This window comes from Delphinapterus leucas, chromosome 11, assembly GCF_059928025.1.
Source record: "Delphinapterus leucas isolate spDelLeu-1000000601 "Yukka" chromosome 11, BTC_Dleu_Yukka2, whole genome shotgun sequence".
NCBI lineage: Eukaryota > Metazoa > Chordata > Mammalia > Artiodactyla > Monodontidae > Delphinapterus > Delphinapterus leucas.
Window position 1 is genome coordinate 39,817,139 of NC_143139.1, and position 18,983 is coordinate 39,836,121.

An 18,983-nucleotide genomic window follows, 5' to 3' on the forward strand; every position below is an offset into this window, starting at 1 on the left:
CGTCCACCCACAGGCTTTGCTTTCCAATAAGGAGGAAAAATCCCAGCCCCTTTGTAGTGTTCACTCTACTAAAATCTGGACCAACGGTACCATCTCACAGGCAGAAAGAGCTTTCTCTGTAGCAAGAACGACTCCATCTTTAAAACTCACCTAAGGACAGATCCACTTGTCAGTTCTGACAAGACTTTAGGCCACTAACCACACACTCATTCTCCTTTGAACTGATTTTTTCTCTGAGGTCTCAAGTGTTGTTTGGATCCCAGGTGTGTACACATGTGGACACAAACAGACGGGCTTCCTCTTCTCAGACAGCACTGGGCCCTGGGGTTGATGAGGGAGAAAGCTGAACAGCCCTCAGAAAGCCCTGGCACAGAGCGGGCTGCTGAAGAGAGATCACTTGAAGACTTCTTACTCAAAGCCAGATGGTGAACATGAGATGGGGTGAGAGCTAATGCCACTCAGGGGGAAAGCCAATAAGCTAATCCGCTGACACGTCTCTAAAAGCAGGCTGATGGCTTTCGCTCTGAGACTTGCCTGTTCTTGGCTCGAAGCTTCGGAGCACACAAAATGCTCACGGGTGGTCTGAAAACAGACTCCCACCAGGAGCAACCTTAAGCTCCTCCTCCACCAGTTCATCCTCCACCTTGCACACAGAGCTCAGCCCCGGACCACCGAGCCCAGGTCCTCCATCCTACCAGACAACAAACCAACGTTAAGACATTCTCCTATCCCAATGCTTTTCCAAGCAGCCTGGGTCTTCCTGCTCTTTCTGGGTCACCTGTTGAGAGCACACAGGCACATCCACATACAGCCCTGCAGGGAATTATTTACATACCTAATAATGTATTAACAGGCCCCACGAAGCTGAGGAAGTCTGAAGTAGCAAGCACCACAGCTGACCTCCAGAGCAGGAGCTTAATCTCCTGGTTCTAATCCCAACTAAACTATAGTTTATGAGAATTTGAGCCAAATGACCTCTCTGAATTTTTCATCAATTGGGATCATATCAACTATCCCGCCCACCACACATGGGTGTGCCGAGGTCAAATAAGATGATAAATGGAAGCAACCAGTATACTGTAAATCACCATATTATATTTTCTAGAGGCTTCTTTTTAATTCCATCTTCACTGATGACCAGAGAAGATATTAACTGGCAAGTGCTTTATGAGAAGTCTAAATATCCATTTACATGTGTCTAAGCCTAACACACAGATGGTGTCCAGCCATGTGAGATGCGAGAGTAATGCTGTATAAAAACAGTGCAACTAAATGAAGCCTGGCAAGTTACAGAGGGAGAAGGTATACAAGAGGAAAAAATTCCTGCTTCCAACTCTGTGTCCCTGAAAAGTGGCCTCCTTTCCCATCCCACACGACTGCAGAGGACAAGGCTCCCACACACTGCAAGGTTATTCTTGGTGACGTCAAGCTGTCTTCAGCCTGACTTCGTGAACAGAAACCATCAACAAATAGACTCTGAAAACGAGAGTCTAATAAATTACACGAGTTAAGGACCTCTTGGCCTGGGACTTTCACTTATTTACAAAATATACCAGCTACAGGGACAGATTTTTTTTAATTACTAAATTCTTAGGTTAAGTGGCCACTCTCCAAACCCAGTTTATACTAAAAGCACAATGACTAACATGCCCTGACTCTGCACGCTTAAAAGCTTTTCGCACCAGTGGCTGAAGCCTGAGTCACAACTGAGATTACCATCAAAGCACATTGATTGAGAACCTACTGTGTGAGCTATGCCGACTTGAACACTGAACTCTGTGCCTGCCACCCTTGCTTCTCAGATCTGGACGCCAGAGAAGCTCCCTTCCCCGCTCCTGCTGAGAATCTAAGAAAAGGTGATGCGTGATTAAGCAAACTGGTCAGTATTCCAGGCACAGCAGTTGGTCTCCCAAATGCTTTCCAATAGGAAACCATATAACCATATGTATATGCACGTGTGTACGTCTGTCTACCTACCTGAAGCATGAGGTGGGAAGAGAAGCCCTATAAAACAAGAACAGCAAGCCTGGGATCTCTGCTCACTGCACTCACGCAGCACTCCTTGTCACTTTGTGTTGCCTGATAACTTAAGCACGAATTTAGGAACTCAAGACCCCTTTCAATGCCACAGCGTCAGTTCACAGCCAAAAATGACTTTTTTCCCCACAGTAAATCAATTGAGCATCCTTATAGTCCTCTGATGGAAACGCATGATGCCTTCTCACCCTCTATTTCTGCAAGCAAAGAATTCACCTTCTTAAGAAAAAAAACGTTAAATACCAATAATAAACACAAATTGTTGCTGCTAGATCAAACCATGTAATGCTTGCCCAGTTAAATAAGCATCAAACTTAGGAGACTTACATGGATTGATGGAGGTGAATGGATTTAAAGATGTGAATATTCCAGCTATTAGCAAGTGGGGTAATAAAGCTAAAATGCATTAAAAACAGAGTAACAGGCAGCATCAGACATGGTTAGGAGCAGGAGGTGGGGTGACACCCACTCCAAAGCCCCTTCCATAGATCTCACATCAAGGGAGCACAATTTAATTAAGAAAGCCCTCGAAATTCAAGCTGTTCCACATGAAGTACTGTTAAAGAAGTTGAAGGTTGGTACATATTTCCCTCTGCCAATATCAGAACTATTTTCATGGCTAAGGTCTCTTGGCCTAGCCCAAAAACTGAGCAACTGGCTGCCAACACTTGACACACAGGACCATTTCCTTTTTCGTTAATGGGCCATCAGTTCCTGCATAGCATCATCTTGCGTTCACTGACATTATACAATCCATTTACTTCCTCTACATTAGTGACTTAAAATGCACCTTGGGGAGATACCACAGAACAGCAAATATGGAGCCAGGCCAACACTAGGCTTGCAGAGACATAGGAGATGGCATCTAGGACAAAGTTAAAAAAAACAACAAAACGTAACAGGCCTGTGTGTGTGTGTGTAAAAGGGGGTAAGGGTCTCGAGATGGGACCCATCTTCTGTCAATTTGCTGAGGCAGATGGGCCCTGCTACGAGAGCTACCACCTCCTGGGAAAAAAGCCAGTAGGTTGCCTCCTCTCTCTATTAAGCCTGCCACTGTTTACGTTCAATCTCAGATACATTCTGTTCACCAGCTTCAGAGTTCCAAGTGCAGGTGCCCTCAGTTAATCATCCCAGCTCACTCCAGAGTCACTTCCAGCAGTGAAGGATGTTCCAGGCAGTGAGCCAGACAGAATCGTTTGGGTTGTTGCTGCTGTTGTTGTTTTTCTGCACCATTCTGATCCCTAAAGACTTGTTTAAAAAGTTTGTTTTTTGTTTAAAGTCATGTCTTCAAACAAGAGGGTAAGGGCTTCCCTGGTGGCGCAGTGGTTGAGAGTCCGCCTGCCGATGCAGGGGACACGGGTTCGTGCCCTGGTCCGGGAAGATCCCACATGCCACGGAGCAGCTAGGCCCGTGAGCCATGGCCGCTGAGCCTGCGCGTCCAGAGCCTGTGCTCCGCAACGGGAGAGGCCACAACAGTGAGAAGCCCGTGTACCGCAAAAAAAAAAAAAAAAAAAAAACAACAACAAGAGGGTAAGAGTCAGGAAAAATCTAGGACTTCAATTTGGACAATGAAAGAGACTGAAACGAAGAAACAAACTCCTGGTGGTGGTGAAGTTGGGAGAAGGTGGTGATGGGGGAGGGGAGAAATGAATGATAGACTCATGACACTTTGAGGAAAAATATTTCCTTAAAAAAAGGAATTTAAGGTTACCTTCCAGGACAAGAAAACCAACCTTACATTCATTTTGAAAAAAAACTATTTACTTTTTTCCAAATATTATTCCAAATACATGTTTTATAGGCCACTATGGGTCAGAAACATTCTATAAAAGAAAGCATTTTGATAGACATTGGAAATAATTTTAATAGAAGAAAAAGCTCATATTTATCTAGATGTAGCTATGTTACACAGGAAGATTTCAGTATCCAAAGTGCAAAGACAAAATGACTGTGGCTTTTCTTGCCACTCAAAATATTGACAATCCTCCCTTATAGCCTACTCTTAATTGTTAGTTGAGTGCCAAACAGATGGTACACTGACTTTTAGAAGCAGGGCTTCTAAATGGACAAGGGGGTGGGGGGGTGTCAAGCATCAGAATGAATTCAACTTAAGAACAAACTGGCTTTGACCCCAACCAAACCCAAAGTCCAGCCAGAGGCCCATTAGAAATAAATATAAATTGTAGTATCACTTTTACAAGGTTGTGCCACTTAACACTATTAAACCTAATCAATCCAAATTAAAGCTAAGCACGCTCCCACTATTAGTTCAGTCCTCACCGTACCCCATTTCTATGAAGGCTCCGTGTTATAGCTCAGTTCATAATGGGGGAAGGAGAATTTCCAAGTTCTCGAAGGAGCCATCCTAAATCTTCTGTCAAAACCTTTCTTTACCCTGCCCTCCCGCTCCCCACCCTGAGACAAGTCAATCTTACCAAAGAGGTAGGGCTTCTACCACTGTCTCATGTAAATTACACCAGAGAAAGGTCATTACATGAGAGAATTTGGCTTTAAGCCAAAGGGATGTACCCCCAGCCCCCAACGAATTTCATACCCCACTTCTACCCCTGTAAAGATCTCCCATCTAAAAGCTCCCGATGACAGCACAAGGTGTTGATATTACATTACTTGAGGAGAAGGGATATAAATAGTTTTCATAAAACCCCCATGCACAATTAAACTTGATTAAAAGCCTGGAGAATGCTAAAAGTAGTAATGAGTACAGGAGGCTGCAGAGCAGAGAGTACAGGTGCGCCCTTCCTTGTAGTCAGTAAACGCTGGCAAGTAACAGGAGACGTGACTTCACTTGAGCATTGGAGAAGCAAAAAAGTTGCCTTGTCGTCCTAGGTTGGTGGCAGACTTGCTTTTGCTCCCAAATCTAAAGAAAAAGAGAATGAACTTGAAAAGTATTCTATAAAAAATGATAAACAACTATAACATTACTTGACATAATCAATTAAAGTAGGAAACCCTCAACAACTACTCTGTAAGCTATTCTTTGTCACCTGAGATGAGGGACAGGAAACAGTAAAGACCTTCAGACCCTTTTTAAAAAGGGGCTTTTAAAGTCGAGCTGCTAGCTAAGATCTAATTCAATTTTTCTTTCAGTAAGCTTCAGCATGATGGGAAAGAAGTCTAAGGAAGCAGTCATTTTTTAATTTCCTGAGCAGACCAATTTTGCATACCTGGGAGTGTTCTTGGTGAGGGTGGAGCGGACTCTCTGTGACAGGGAGCTGGATGAAGGAGTCTTGAGGAACTGATGCTCAGGAGTGGTCACAGGCCCCAGTAAACTCACTTCAATCAAAGGTAAGACATATTTTTAAAGGAAGGGAAAAAAGAAAGCACTCTTGCAGGCAGCCAGTATTAAGCTGAATATCCTGTGAAACACTTAAGAGCTAAGGTTAGAGACCTAGCAAAGTCCCAGAGGTCAGTTTTGTCATCATTTTATAACACACCAGTATATACATATATTTTTTTTAATTTTTATTTATTTATTTATGGCTGTGTTGCGTCTTCGTTTCTGTGCGAGGGCTTTTTCTAGTTGCGGTGAGTGGGGGCCACTCTTCATCGCGGTGCGCGGGCCTCTCACTATCGCGGCCTCTCTTGTTGCGGAGCACAGGCTCCAGACGTGCAGGCTCAGCAGTTGTGGCTCACGGGCCTACTTGCTCCGCGGTATGTGGGATCTTCCCAGACCAGGGCTCGAACCCGTGTCCCCTGCATTGGCAAGCAGACTCTCAACCACTGCGCCACTAGGGAAGCCCCAGTATATTTTTTGAACTATGCAAGCAACTGCTCAGTGAGTAGTTGACATTCATTTTCTGAGTTAAGCCATTCTCACACTCATTTTCTGAGTTAAGCCATTCTCAAACTCCAAACTTCACAAATCTAACATCTATTTGATTTTTTCCTATACTAGAAAAAACAATATGCTCCCTTAAAAAGGAACTTGCAGGGCTTCCCTGGTGGCGCAGTGGTTGAGAGTCCGCCTGCCGATGCAGGGGACACGGGTTCGTGCCCCGGTCCGGGAAGATTCCACATGCCGCAGAGCGGCTGGGCCCGTGAGCCATGGCCGCTGAGCCTGCACGTCCGGAGGCTGTGCTCCGCAACGGGAGAGGCCATGACAGTGAGAGGCCCGCGTACCGCAAAAAAAAAGGAACTTGCAATAATGAAAGAATAGGTCTCCAAAGCCAGTGAAGTTGGAATGAAACCAGCCTCATATATTTTTAGTGGCAGTACAAACTGGCAAAAGCCTTTAAAAAATCAAGTTGGGGCTTCCCTGGTGGGACGGTGGTTAAGAATCCACCTGCCAGTGCAGGGGACACGGGTTCGAGCCCTGGTCCAGGAAGATCCCACATACCGCGGAGCAACTAAGCCCACGAGCCACAACTACTAAAGCCTGTGCACCACAACTACTGAAGCCCATGCACCTAGAGCCCATGCTCCCCAACAAGAAAACCCATTGCAATGAGAAGCCCATGCACCGCAACAAAGAGTAGCCCACACTTGCCACAACTAAAGAAAGCCTGCGCGCAGCAACGAAGACCCAATGCAGTCATAAGTTAAATAAATAAATAAATTTTTAAAATCTATATTGAAGAAGGAAAGAAATCAAGTTGGTAAAACATACCAAGAAACAAAAATGTTTAAAACTTTTAATTCAGTAATTCCCACTCCTGGGAATTTATCATTAGGAAAAAAAAAGGTACATACATATAATGTTGATGGCATCACTATATGTAATTATGAAAAGTTGAAAAACAACATCAATACCTAATAGAATATTTAAGCAAATTCTAGTTTACAACCATAAAAATGATAAATAAGATCATATAGTAACAGAGAAAGTTCTCACAAAATGCTAAGTAAAATAAGAAATAATTATATCTCAATTATTCTATCTGTATTTTTTTAAAATATCCATATGGGTAAAGAAAGGAGAATATGGAAAAGTGAAAAAAAATTAGGATGGAACCGTACAAATTTTTCTTTAATGTTAGAATTCTCAAAATTATTTTAATTTTATTGAAGAATATACATTTCAAACAGCTCTAGCAAAGGCAAGGAGAGGGCACCCGACCAAAAACCAGAGAGGGAGTCAGGCCCTTTAAAAAGCACACCTTAGGCCTTGCCTTACCTTTAACATCTGGGGTCTGTGGTGTTGAAAAGGCATTTGAGTTTTCGATGACATGCATGGGGTCAATGTTCTCTTGTTCCACCATCATGAACTGACTCCAGTATTCCAGGGGTAGTGAAAGCAGGCGCTCTACCACCTAAATGCCACCAAATATGTTAGCAAACTTCCAATGCTCAGGGCTTTTACCTCTCACCATTCTCTCCTGTTATGTTACACAAGTTCATGTATATAGACATACATGCTTGCTTACCTTGGGTTGACGCTTGATGTCCTGTAACATTATCACTGGATCTGGATTGGGCACAGCATGGGCAACTATTGTAGGGCCAAAGACTTTAGCCAGATTGGCAACATCCATTTTAGTGCTTGGGCTCTGAGCCACTCTAAGTAAAAGAGCATTAAATTAGAAGACTTGTCCCTCTGCTTAAAAGCAGACCAAAATATAAGATCTATAGGAAAACAATTCAGCCCTCACATTCCCTCCCTAACACCCAACCCCATTCTCTTCCCCTTGGCAAAATTCCCTGACTCCCGGAAACAAATTTCTGCTCTACTCACCTCTGCAAGTGAATCATGAGGAAAGCTAATGTGTCTCTGTTGGCCTGGGGCAGTTCACCAACAGCCTGGTACATGGCAGCTATGCTGTTGTCCTCATCTGTGATTTCTATAAATGAAAAGAAAGTACCAAGAGGCCTAGACTTCTTTCCTTTGACAGCAGGCTTCCAAGTTATCGATCACAAAGTCTCATCTATACAGTAAGCTTCTGAAACTTCTGATTAGGTTCATGACTGCACCAGACTCTAGTTTCATTAACAAGCAGGATACTGGCCAACAGCTCAATATTAGAAATCAGAACTCTTAAAAAACCAGCTCTTGCAGTTAGGGAAAGCAGCTGGAAACTCATGTTTCCAGGAATGCAGACATATAAGTGCAGTGACTACAATTATTAAGAAGGTATTCGTTCACAAAACATGTTAAGAGTCTACTATGTGCCAAGCACTGTTCTAAGTGCTCAGGATCAAGCAGAACTAAACAAAGGACCTTGCCTCATGCTACCGGAGGAGTCAGTCAAAAAGCAAATACCTATCAGACAGTGATACGTATAATAAACAGTAAGGCAGGCAAGAAACTAGAAAGTAATGGTAGCTGTACTTTCTGACAAGGTGGTCAGGAAAGGTGTTTCTGAGGACAAGCTATCCAAAAAGAAACCTGAAAGGAAATAAAGGAGCAAATCACTCCAGGCTGAGAGAACAAACATGATGGCCTCGATGGGAGTAAGCTTGGTTATGTTCTAAGAACTGCAAGAATTCCAGTGTAACTAGAAAAGAAGAAAGGAGGGGAAGGGTGTTGAAAGAAATGATGTTGCCAGGACCCAAATCATGTGGGGTCTTTGGGGCTTGTTAAGGACTGTGGATTTTATTCTGAGACTTTTGGGAAGACTTTGGAGAATACTGAGGACAGAAGGGACATTACCTAACTTAAATTTTAAAAGGACCACTCTAGCTTCTGTGTGAAGATTATACTGTAGAGGGCAATAGTAGAAACAGGAAAACCAGTAGGTTCTTACATCACTCCAGGGTAAGAGAGGTCAAGATAATAATAGGAGTGACACATTTTAAATTTAAGATATATTTACAGGGCCTTTGTTGACATGATTTGCCAATGGATTAGATGCTGGGCGTGAGGTAAAAAAATCAAAGATGGCTCCAAGTTCAAAAGGACAACCTAAAACTTGACCAAAAAAACAACACAAAGCAACAACAAAAAAACCTGTTAGGACCCTATACAGTTTAGACAGGAAGAGGATGGCCATGGGGAACGTGGATAGAGTTATTCATCCATCAAAGTATCTGAGCAACTGCTATGTTTCAGGCACGTACCAGGCAGGGGATAAAACAGAAAACAGGAAACAGAAAAGTCAAAACTTCCTGCCCCCATGGGACTCACATTTAAGGGTTTTTTTTTGTTTTTTAAATTTATTTGGCTGCACCGGGTCTTAGCTGCGGCTGCTGGGTGCAGGATCTTTGTTGCGGCACGCAGAATCTTTTAGTTGCAGCATGTGGCGATCTAGTTCCCTGACCAGGGATCGAACCCAGGCCCCCTGCATTGGGAGTGCGGAATCTTAACCACTGGACCATCAGGGAAGTCCCACATTTAAGTATTAAGATCTGCCCTTACCTGCTGCTTCCATAAAGGTCTTGTTTAGCCGAAAGGTCAGAAGGGGTTCTTTGAGGTTTCGAAGGAAGTCTTTCAAGAGGCTACAGATAGCATGGATGTCATCCACTTTGCTGAGGAGGGGTACAGTTTTCACTCTGAGGAATTTCTCTTTCAGCTCTTTTACTGTCCGGTCACAGCCTGAGATCCGATACAGGCCTGTCTATTATCAAGATGACACTTTCAGTTAAAAACCTCTTAATTACTGACACAAGTAACAAATTCACCCTCTCCAAGGGTGGACTCTTACCTCGGTCAGCCCTCTCTGCTCAATCTCATTTACACAGTGGACAACAATTGAAGGGATCATTGGAGAAGTCTGGGACACATAATCTGCCAGCATTCCCTGAAAAAGGCGAGTTTAAAATTAGTATTTACACCACTTAGACCAGCAGATGAAGACCAATGGAAAGAGCCATCCCCAGACTAATATTCAGGCTGGGACATCATGTTTACTTTTAAATTCCTCTTCCCAAAGCATATATTAAAACAAAGACTCAATTATTTTCCTACCTCCACACCAGGACTGATTTATGGTCACGTATACCACACTCTTGCATGAACAAGTAATAAAAGACCACCAGCTACAACTCTGCCCCTGCTCCTCTTATAGTCAAGGGCATCAGAAAGAAAGCAATAATGAGATCACAGGTATGGAGTATAATATAAACTAATTTATTACTCTAAAAAAGAAAGCCTTTTCTATACTGTAATTATTCTTAGTAAGAAAAATTATTTAACACAACTAACTCACAGTTGATCATGACACAAACCTATCTGTAGGAGAGAACCCCATGGTTCTATATTAGAATACAGGAAATTTGTAAAAATTTACATGCATGGATAAGAACTCTTAAGATTAAAGAAAAGTAACCTTTGATTTGCTGGAGGCTGGGTAGCAGCATAGCCATTTTGTTTTGATTCTTGCTAATGTTGCTTATAACAATAATTTCTTAATGAATCAAACTTTAGAAATAATCTAATCTTAAGACCATAGTATGGAATATCTCTAACGTAAGAGAAAGAATAGTCAAAGATGAAATTACATGATGGTTGGGATTTGCTTCAAAATAATTCACTGAACAGGGTGAAGAGGAGATGGGGGTATTAATAAATCAAGATTGGACACGGATCAGTGATCGTGGAAGCTGAGTGACAGGAGCTAGGGTTAGTTATACTAATCTCTACTTTTGTATATGTTTGAAATTTTACAAAATTGGATGGGATGGGGAGGGGAAGGAGGAGGCGGAGAAAACGAAGCAGGGGAGGGAAGGGAGAAGGAAAATAGGATGAAAACAAGGAAAGGGAGGGAGAGAGAAAGGGGAGGGGAAGGGAGGAAAAGGAAGAGGAATTTGGTTTAGAAAGGTTACTAAACAGACAGACAAACCCAAATAGGATTCTGCTGCAGGTTAACATTTTACAATTTCTATTCATTATTTGTGGGAAAAAATATATGTGGCATCATTAATTTTTGAAAAAAATGGCCTAAAGCTTTTAAAAGCTAAAGAAGCCATAACACAATGATGGTTCCCACAGGTCATACATACTTCTCCGATCTTGACAGGTGTCCCTATCAGGGTAGGAATGCAGGGAAGGGGACAGCGGTCCCGACATTCTGGATGAGAGACCACACGACAGTCTCGACACTTCAGAGACAGCTTGCCAAACTTTATTCGCTTTCCACATGGTACACAAGATTCGGGTTTAATAACCTGAGGATGAAACAGGAAGTAGTATGAATTAGAAAATTATCATCATATCAACCGATGTTTATTAAGCACTTAGCATGTGCCAAACAACTTCCTCATCCCTTTACACATATTTACTTGTGTAATTCTCACAATAATCCTATAGAATAGGTTTTGTTTTTTTTAAGATAAGGAAACAGAAGCAAAAGGAGGCTAAGTAACTTGCATAAAGGCATCCAGCTGCAAGGGATCACTGTACAGTAGTGGAAAGAATTTGTTGGCAAGGAGTCAGAAAACCCCCATGTTAACTTTGCTACTTACTATCCTGTGGCTCAAACAAGTCAGTTAATTCCTCTGAGCCTCAGTCAGTTTGCTCGGGTTTTTATGAGTAAATCAAGTGGGACAAAGTTAAAACGTGCCATGTTCAAGCATGAAATGTAAATACATGTCACTAAAAAGCACAAACAACTGCTTCTGAAAAGTTGCTTTCTTTTAATTTAATATTACTCACAGAACGGAAAGATACACACCCTCTGTAACCCTGGAAAGTGGGATAAGAAGGAGGAAGGAAATTCGACATTTAACTTTACAACACTAAAGTATTTAAATTTGTTGCTAGTAAATATTACTCCCACAATTTAAAAAGTAGATGTGCCCAAGAGCAGCAGCAATCCCAGATTTACCGTCTTAGAGACAAAGTCATGCAGGCGCATCCCTCCATTGCTTTGTGGAGTGTTGGAGCCATCTGTGTCGGTTTTTGACTCCGGCTGCCTGCTGCTCAAGGTGGAGTCACTATTCCAAGGCTGTAAAGTACCTAGAAAGCAGGCAACTCTAAGCTTTGTGTCTTAGGTATTTTGTTCCTTCTGAATTTTTTTTTTCTTTTTGTTGCGCTGCATGGCTTGTGGTGTCTCAGTTCCCCGACCAGGGATTGAACCCGGGCCCTCGGCAGAAAGCGCAGAGTCCTAACCACTGGACCACCAGGGAATTCCCCCTTCTGGATTTTAACCCCAATTTTAATATAACTGGTAGATAACCAGTAATCTGTAACAATAATCAGAAGTGAATACAATGGCTATGCAAAAAACTATTTCCAGAGAAACAAGTTACATAGTGGTGTAGGCCAGGCTAGCAAGCCAAAGGCAGGGCATGACACCAACAGTGCTCTGGCCCTCAGTAAGCAACTACCCAAAACATCCAACCCCTGCCTCATGAGGGTTCTAAGAAACCAATTCTCCCCAGATTTTACCAGTTGTTTTACACAGGCAATTCAGCCACAAACCCAGCAGACCTGTTTTCCTTCGGCTCCTGGTCCAATATGGCACAGTCTCAATAGTGGACACAGCTTCAATGGGCCCGCCATCATTGGGAACAGTAACTGTAGTTTTTGCAACTATGGATTCATTTCCCTGAAACAAAGGTTGTAATGAGGGAAGGATAAATCTAATTTCCCCTCTACTATAGGTGTTTTGGAATAGTTAAAAAATTCCTGAGTCTCGGTCAGGACTTAAGCCCCCAGCCCCAAACACTCTTAAAGTTGAAGTCTCATACTTCCAAATAGAAATACAGGTCACAGGAACACATATACAAACAACTAAGAACCACACATAAAGCTGACAGCTGTTTACTACTCTATTCATATGGATGATAAGGATCCTATTACACAGAAAAACGTTCACTGAACATCTCTCTCAAAATAACACTGCAATGTTGACTTAGGATTTTTAATGCTTGGGGCCGCTAAACTTTGATGTGTTCAAGACCACAGTTCTCTTGGCCTGGCTATTCTTTTATGTATTTATTTATTTATGGCTGCGCTGGGTCTTCGTTGCTGCGCACAAGCTTTCTCTAGTTGCAGAGAGTGAGGGTTACTCTTTGTCGCAGTGCGTGGGCTTCTCATCGTGGTAGCTTCTCTTGTTGCGAAGCATGGGCTCTAGGCGCGCAGGCCTCACTAGTTGTGGCACTCGGGCTCAGCAGTTGTGGCTCGCAGGCTCTAGAACATAGGCTCAGTAGTTGTGGCACACGAGCTTAGCTGCTCTGCGGCATGTGGGATCTTCCCAGACTAGGGTTCGAACCCATGACCCAGGGTTCTTAACCACTGGGAGATTCTTAACCACTGTGCCACCAGGGAGGCCCTGGCCTGGCTATTCTTACCTGGTCTGCTGTGGAGCCAATGGAACGAGTTTTCTTTACAGGTCCGGGGGGACCATCAATGAACTGTCGGCTACTAGAGCGCTAGAGATGGGGCAAAAACCAAGAACTTTAGTGCCAAATAGAAGATCTGAAGCACAAAAGATAAAATTATTCCATTGGATAACTTGGATGCAAGTCCTAGGTACCAGGACTGCAGGAAATAACAATGTGCACTCTCTCACTGCCTAATTCCACATGAAGCTTAAGTTGTACCAACACAAAAATGCCCTCAGTGCCCTATAAGAAACAAGCAAGCTTTGGAAAAATTTAGATGACAGCACCAGAAAAAGTAGAGTGGAATCCTATCTAAGGACATGAAGTCTTTGGACACATATTAAGGACCCTAAACAAGCACAAAGATAGATCTCTGTATATCCCATTATACACACATTTCATCTGAAACTTAGAGCACAAAAGTCCTGCATAAAAATTCATATGACAACTCAAACAAACTTAAATATATCCTTTTACTCTCCACGAATGAACTGAGAGCAGCCCAGAAGAGTGAAACAGGATGGGATCCTGTCCTGAGTTAGGACATCAAGGAACATCAATTACTGCCCCTGCAACATGGATTCTCTTGTAATCTGTGTTTAACAACAGCTAGAGCAACATGTCAGGAATGCAGTACAATGGCAACATTTCTGGAGAAAAGTCTTCTACTGTTACTTTGTAAAAACAAACACACACAAAAAACCCCCAAAACTAAACAAAACCATACATACCCTCTTTTCTCTCTTCTTCAGTTTAAAAGTCTTGACCAAAGAAGAATCCCAATCCTGTTGACAATTAAACTGTATTAATTTCTTTCTTTGGTTAGTCCTCCCCTAAACCCTGTACAAATAAATTTACAGAGAATTTTAAAGGCCTCTTGAGTCAGAGTACCTAACTCACAATTTGGGGAGACAGAAAGGGAGGGTCTCAAATGTTATAGCTATAGAGCTGTAGTGAGTTAACATGCTTTCTTTCCAAAATTGAAGCTATTATAATAGAATCAGGAATCAAAATCAAAATCAAAATCAAAATCAGGAACCAAAGAGGCAAGAAAAGGTTAAAGAATCAACTTCTGTCGTGATTATCTTCGGTGCCCGGTCCTTTATCTCTGATTATTTTTGTAATTAGTTTTAGAACTTACAGAATGTTGGGCACTATACTGCTGGCGTTAGATGTGAGCCTTACTCTTAAGGGATTGCTATCGTCTAATCAGATGTTCTGTACAATGTAGCCACTTTAAAAGTTCTAATTTAGGTTTTACATCTCTCAATCATCCCTCCTCCTTGGGCCCTAAAAAAGACATTCATGTGGACACTGAAGAATTATTTGTCTTTCACTGTGGTCTAGTTCACTTCGCTCATTTTAACCATTTGCATTCATTTTTAGTAGCTACCTATGACCTCCTGATCCTGATCATCCCTGAAAACACAAAATCCAAAAACAGTCGTATATAGCTTAGCTAAATAAATTTAACCTCTCCAATTTATGGTCAAGTAATTTAGCTACTGGTTGTTTGATTCAGCTTCAGTTACAACAGATATCATATCATAGGTCTAGCTCTAAAATCAGCTAGTAGTATATTCTAGTTTTATTACATATCCCAGACTATGTCATTCCTTATTTCAAAAAGGTGATACCTAATACTAATATCTACAAAACAGCAATTATTTCCCTAGTCAAACTCTGACAATTTGGACATAAAACCCTGCCTATGTAACAAGTAGTTGTCATTTATTTTGCTATCATCAGAAAACCAACTACTAATAACCTCCTGATTTATTGTTTTGTTTGCTAGCTTTCAGCCAGTAAAATAGGAGAGATACATAAACCAATAAACTACAAGTCTCTGGAACATCAAAGATTGAAATATCAGGAGATGACCTTTTATGGAGAAACACCACCATAAGTTACAAGAAGGGTTCTGCCCCACAAAAGCAGGGTAACAAACAGCTTAAACAGGTGAACCACTGTTCATCAAAGCATTATCTAGTGCCTGGAAACTTTCATCAGTCTTCTGGCTGAAGTTTCAGGGCACTGGTTTCCTTCTAATTGTGAAGTATGTCTAAGTTTTCCTCAAGAACCAGTTTAATTTAGAAATAAGGCACAAGTCTATTCTCCCCAGAGCAGCAAATAAACCCTGACTGGATAGAGTCTTGCTAATTATTATTATTATTTTTTTGCTAGCTGGGGTTTTAATAAGTCAAGATGTAGTAATCAATTAATACAGGCAGCTCACAGATCCGTTAAATAAATTTAACCTCATGCCAAATCCTAAATTCTATATTCTCACTTCCAAAAATTAAATATATAAGCCAGTCTCTTACAGCTTATATTTATATTTTTAAATGCGAGTCAGTATCTATAACATATCAACTAATAAAATAGTAATAAGGGAATTTTAGAAGAGAGGACAGGAGAGATATTCCTGAGGGAGCAGGGTTAAGAAAAATAGATAACTCTCAGAAATCAAGTGTTCATTACCAGCGATTCATCAGTCTTGTCAAAGCTGATATCTGATAAAATGGAACCAGATTCATCAATGGTTGACAGTCTAAATGAGTGAAACAGTAGTGTTAGAAACAAGACTGGAAAGTAAAACCCACCAACACCAGAACAAGTCACACTTGTCAGGTAACATCAGCAATTTCACAGAAGCATCTTCCCTGTGGAGATAACTACAAGCTCAAACCCTAGCTGTGGTGGGTTGCTTTTTATGGTTTTCATGGGGGACTATGTGCGTGTGTGCAGGAGTACACATGCAGCACAGTTGCTATTTCAGCTAAGGCCTTATAACAGAAGTTGAAAGTTACATTCAGGGGTATGGGTGCTATTCCCTGCTGAGTCTGTACTACAGGCTACTAAAAATCCACAAGGCAGAAGAGCGAAGTTTAATTTGATCCCAATTGTGGTTGCTTTCTACAAGAGAGAGTATTACCCAGCATTAGCTTTTTAAGAAATTAAGCCTGTACATCTTCTTGGTTATAAAGATTCCCCATAAAACAACCAGGCAACAAAATAAATAGCTCTAAAAGAGTGCTGACCTTTCCCTACGTATTGTATTGGGGGTGTTAAATTGAAAGCCTGGTTGGGACTATTCTAAATAGCGATGCAGTGGAACCAAAATTATTGTCTGGTCTTGGCTCACAGAAGGCCCTTCTAAACCAGAAGAGCTACGAGAGCTCTATAGAGAGTAAACACTGGAAGTATTGCTGAACTGCCACTTCCACCTTTAGGTTTCTTAGCAATGTGCAACATTAGTTATTGATGTGCAATTCAGCATCAACATGAAATTTTACCCATGATGAAACATCCTAAGGAAAAATAAAAAAATAAAGACGGAGGCCTCTGTGCCTTTATTTCCCACACACCCTTCCTCCAAAGTCTTTTTCTGCTTTATTCAGCACACATTCCAGAAGCAGTATATCTAAGAGTTTAGATAACAAGAACTTATGACAGCTGTGTTGCTTATGATCAGATAACAACAGATGCAGTTCCCCCACCTTTTGTTCCCAGCATTGCTGCTGGATGGTTGGCCTCTGTTGAGAAAAGCCAGAGCTGATCTTTGCTCCTCACTTAGTTGAATGCTGCCAGATGTGTCACACATGAGCATCTCTCGAATCAGCTGAATCTGCCTTTCCTACAGACCAAAGCAGAGTAAAACAGCCTAACTAACCAGGGGAGAAAGCTTCACCTCAAATTTATGGGACAGGCAGACCAGAAGACATTAAAATACAGCATTATGCAAATGAGCCTTCAAGAAGGCTGCTACACCAATAGCATATTAATTCACTTCAAGCCCAGGTTGTGTCTCCGATTTCTGACTGGTAAAATGAACTCCATCTAGAATAGTGGGGTTTCTGCTACAGGACTTTTGGATCAAACCGCTAATCCAAGAAAAGACAGTACTGCAAAATGAGAGTCCCAAAATAGATTTCACATAGCAAAAACACTTTAGTGTCAGCTAATTAGGACAATTATTGGCTTCTTCTACAGCTCAAAGCAGCCACCCACCTTTCTAAATGGTGGAGCAAAATGCATTAAAATGGATATAAAGCTGTGATGCACTGGAACCAGACAATTTGAGCTTACTGAGGCATCTAACACTGTACAAAGATGAATTAGTCCCTCCTAGCAAAGGCTTGCCTTTGTACCATGACCCACCCTGGTACATCAGAATGATAATGCTCTATGTTCTAGTGTTCACATTGGTTGAATACATCTATCCCTTTACCCTAAATTAAGAGCAGTGATGAAGGAAAGACTTCAGAGTTGTCCTGCCTATAACAATGACAAAGTACTAGCTATTGATATCTTATATGAGGATGTTCTAGGTAGCACTTATAATCAACAATGAGACAGATCAAATATGCTAGGATTTATTTCTCTGCCTTTCCCCTTAATTTTAATTCTTTAAATTCTCATTTGAAATCTATTAAGTAAAAGTTTCAGGTCTAAAGGAGAAAAAATTTTTTAAATTTAAATTTCAGCCTATGAAGAATAGGATTCCTTGGCTGCAATTTCAGCTCCAATCATAGACAAACTGCTTTTAGTTCTTTAATGTAGAAGAAACTGGGTATACCTGGGCAAGTGGAAACATTACCCGTTGATCTTCCCCCGTCCCCACTGTCACAGTTCTAGCATAAAAAACAATACACACCAGCTTTTCACAGTCAGCCTCAGCTCGCTGTCTCCGTTTGATCTCTACATCCACCTGATTGCGTGCATGCTTCAGCTTAACATCCAGAGCACTACGCTCAGTCTCTACTTTCATCAAAAGATCCTTGTATTTGCCCAGCTCGTGATCTGTTCTCTGCCACTTTTTACGGAATTCTTCAAAGTCCTTGGCCAACTGGATAAATTCTAAGAAAAGGGGGAAACTTTAATAATTCAAGCACCAAACAGAGTATAAATGCTCTAATAAATGAGTCCTCTGGTTAGTTTTACTCCAAATGCATAATTAAGGGACCAGATGAACTATGGGCAAATCCATCTGAAAATAACCAGGAGCAGATCCTGGATATATGTCCATCACTCTGGATGAGAGCTTTGTGGGGAGCAATTCCTATTTCAATAGGCCAGTTACTTTTGGCTTAGCCAGTGGCATCTGCTATGGAATAAGTAGTCATTAGTCACCTGGCTCCAGATGTAACACTAACAGTAAAAGCTCCTGAACAGAAGGCAATCAAAGGGGATACCTTTGGGGCAGCTGTCACCCACCAGGACAGTTACAGCTATAAAACAAAAACAGTCTCCTTTAGAGTCACGCATTGCTGTGCCAGAGAGGCGTTAAACAGCAAATTCAAATGTAACTGCTGTAATATGCTCCAGTAGATATAGATTAATATTACAGATGTCTAGGCCTACAATTGCATTCAGCTATATAATTATACAAATACTGATTTGAAAGTAAAGAGCCAATTTGCTTTTGCTGTTTAACACAGCCCTGAAGGGTATGTAAACATTCCAGTTGGAAAGACAGAGGAAGAGAAGATCATACTAGCTTTGGGTGAGTCACTGATAGAGGAACGTGGACTCTTTTCAAATGTCTGCAAAGAAAGTATCCCTTCTAAGGAAGGCAGCACCTCAAAGCATGATAACCCTGGTGGCATCCGTTCTTATCACCTGCTACTGGCAAAGACTATTGTATAATGCCTTACTATTCTAGTTAACCTCAATCTACCTCTAAGCTTCACTCCACCAGCATCATGGAGGAACTTTCCAAGGTG

General features: G+C 41.6%; 1 protein-coding gene across 5 annotated transcripts in view; it reads right to left on the reverse strand.

Moving 5' to 3' along the window:
* Nucleotides 1-3,780: 3,780 nt before the first annotated feature.
* The window catches only part of RACGAP1 (Rac GTPase activating protein 1), a 33,652-nt gene continuing 18,449 nt past the window's right edge, over nucleotides 3,781-18,983 (reverse strand). For all 5 annotated transcript variants that reach the window (XM_022572207.3, XM_022572209.3, XM_089920690.1 and 2 more), the window contains 15 exons: nucleotides 17,915-18,117; nucleotides 16,758-16,894; nucleotides 15,739-15,808; nucleotides 13,989-14,042; nucleotides 13,225-13,305; nucleotides 12,362-12,479; nucleotides 11,757-11,887; nucleotides 10,933-11,097; nucleotides 9,636-9,731; nucleotides 9,350-9,548; nucleotides 7,730-7,835; nucleotides 7,422-7,554; nucleotides 7,172-7,307; nucleotides 5,223-5,331; nucleotides 3,781-4,915 (listed from right to left, as the gene is read on the reverse strand). In XM_022572207.3, the coding sequence (XP_022427915.1) occupies nucleotides 4,840-4,915; nucleotides 5,223-5,331; nucleotides 7,172-7,307; nucleotides 7,422-7,554; nucleotides 7,730-7,835; nucleotides 9,350-9,548; nucleotides 9,636-9,731; nucleotides 10,933-11,097; nucleotides 11,757-11,887; nucleotides 12,362-12,479; nucleotides 13,225-13,305; nucleotides 13,989-14,042; nucleotides 15,739-15,808; nucleotides 16,758-16,894; nucleotides 17,915-18,117 (1,814 nt within the window). In that variant the 3' untranslated portion in view covers nucleotides 3,781-4,839. The remainder of the gene's footprint in view (nucleotides 4,916-5,222; nucleotides 5,332-7,171; nucleotides 7,308-7,421; nucleotides 7,555-7,729; nucleotides 7,836-9,349; nucleotides 9,549-9,635; nucleotides 9,732-10,932; nucleotides 11,098-11,756; nucleotides 11,888-12,361; nucleotides 12,480-13,224; nucleotides 13,306-13,988; nucleotides 14,043-15,738; nucleotides 15,809-16,757; nucleotides 16,895-17,914; nucleotides 18,118-18,983) is intronic.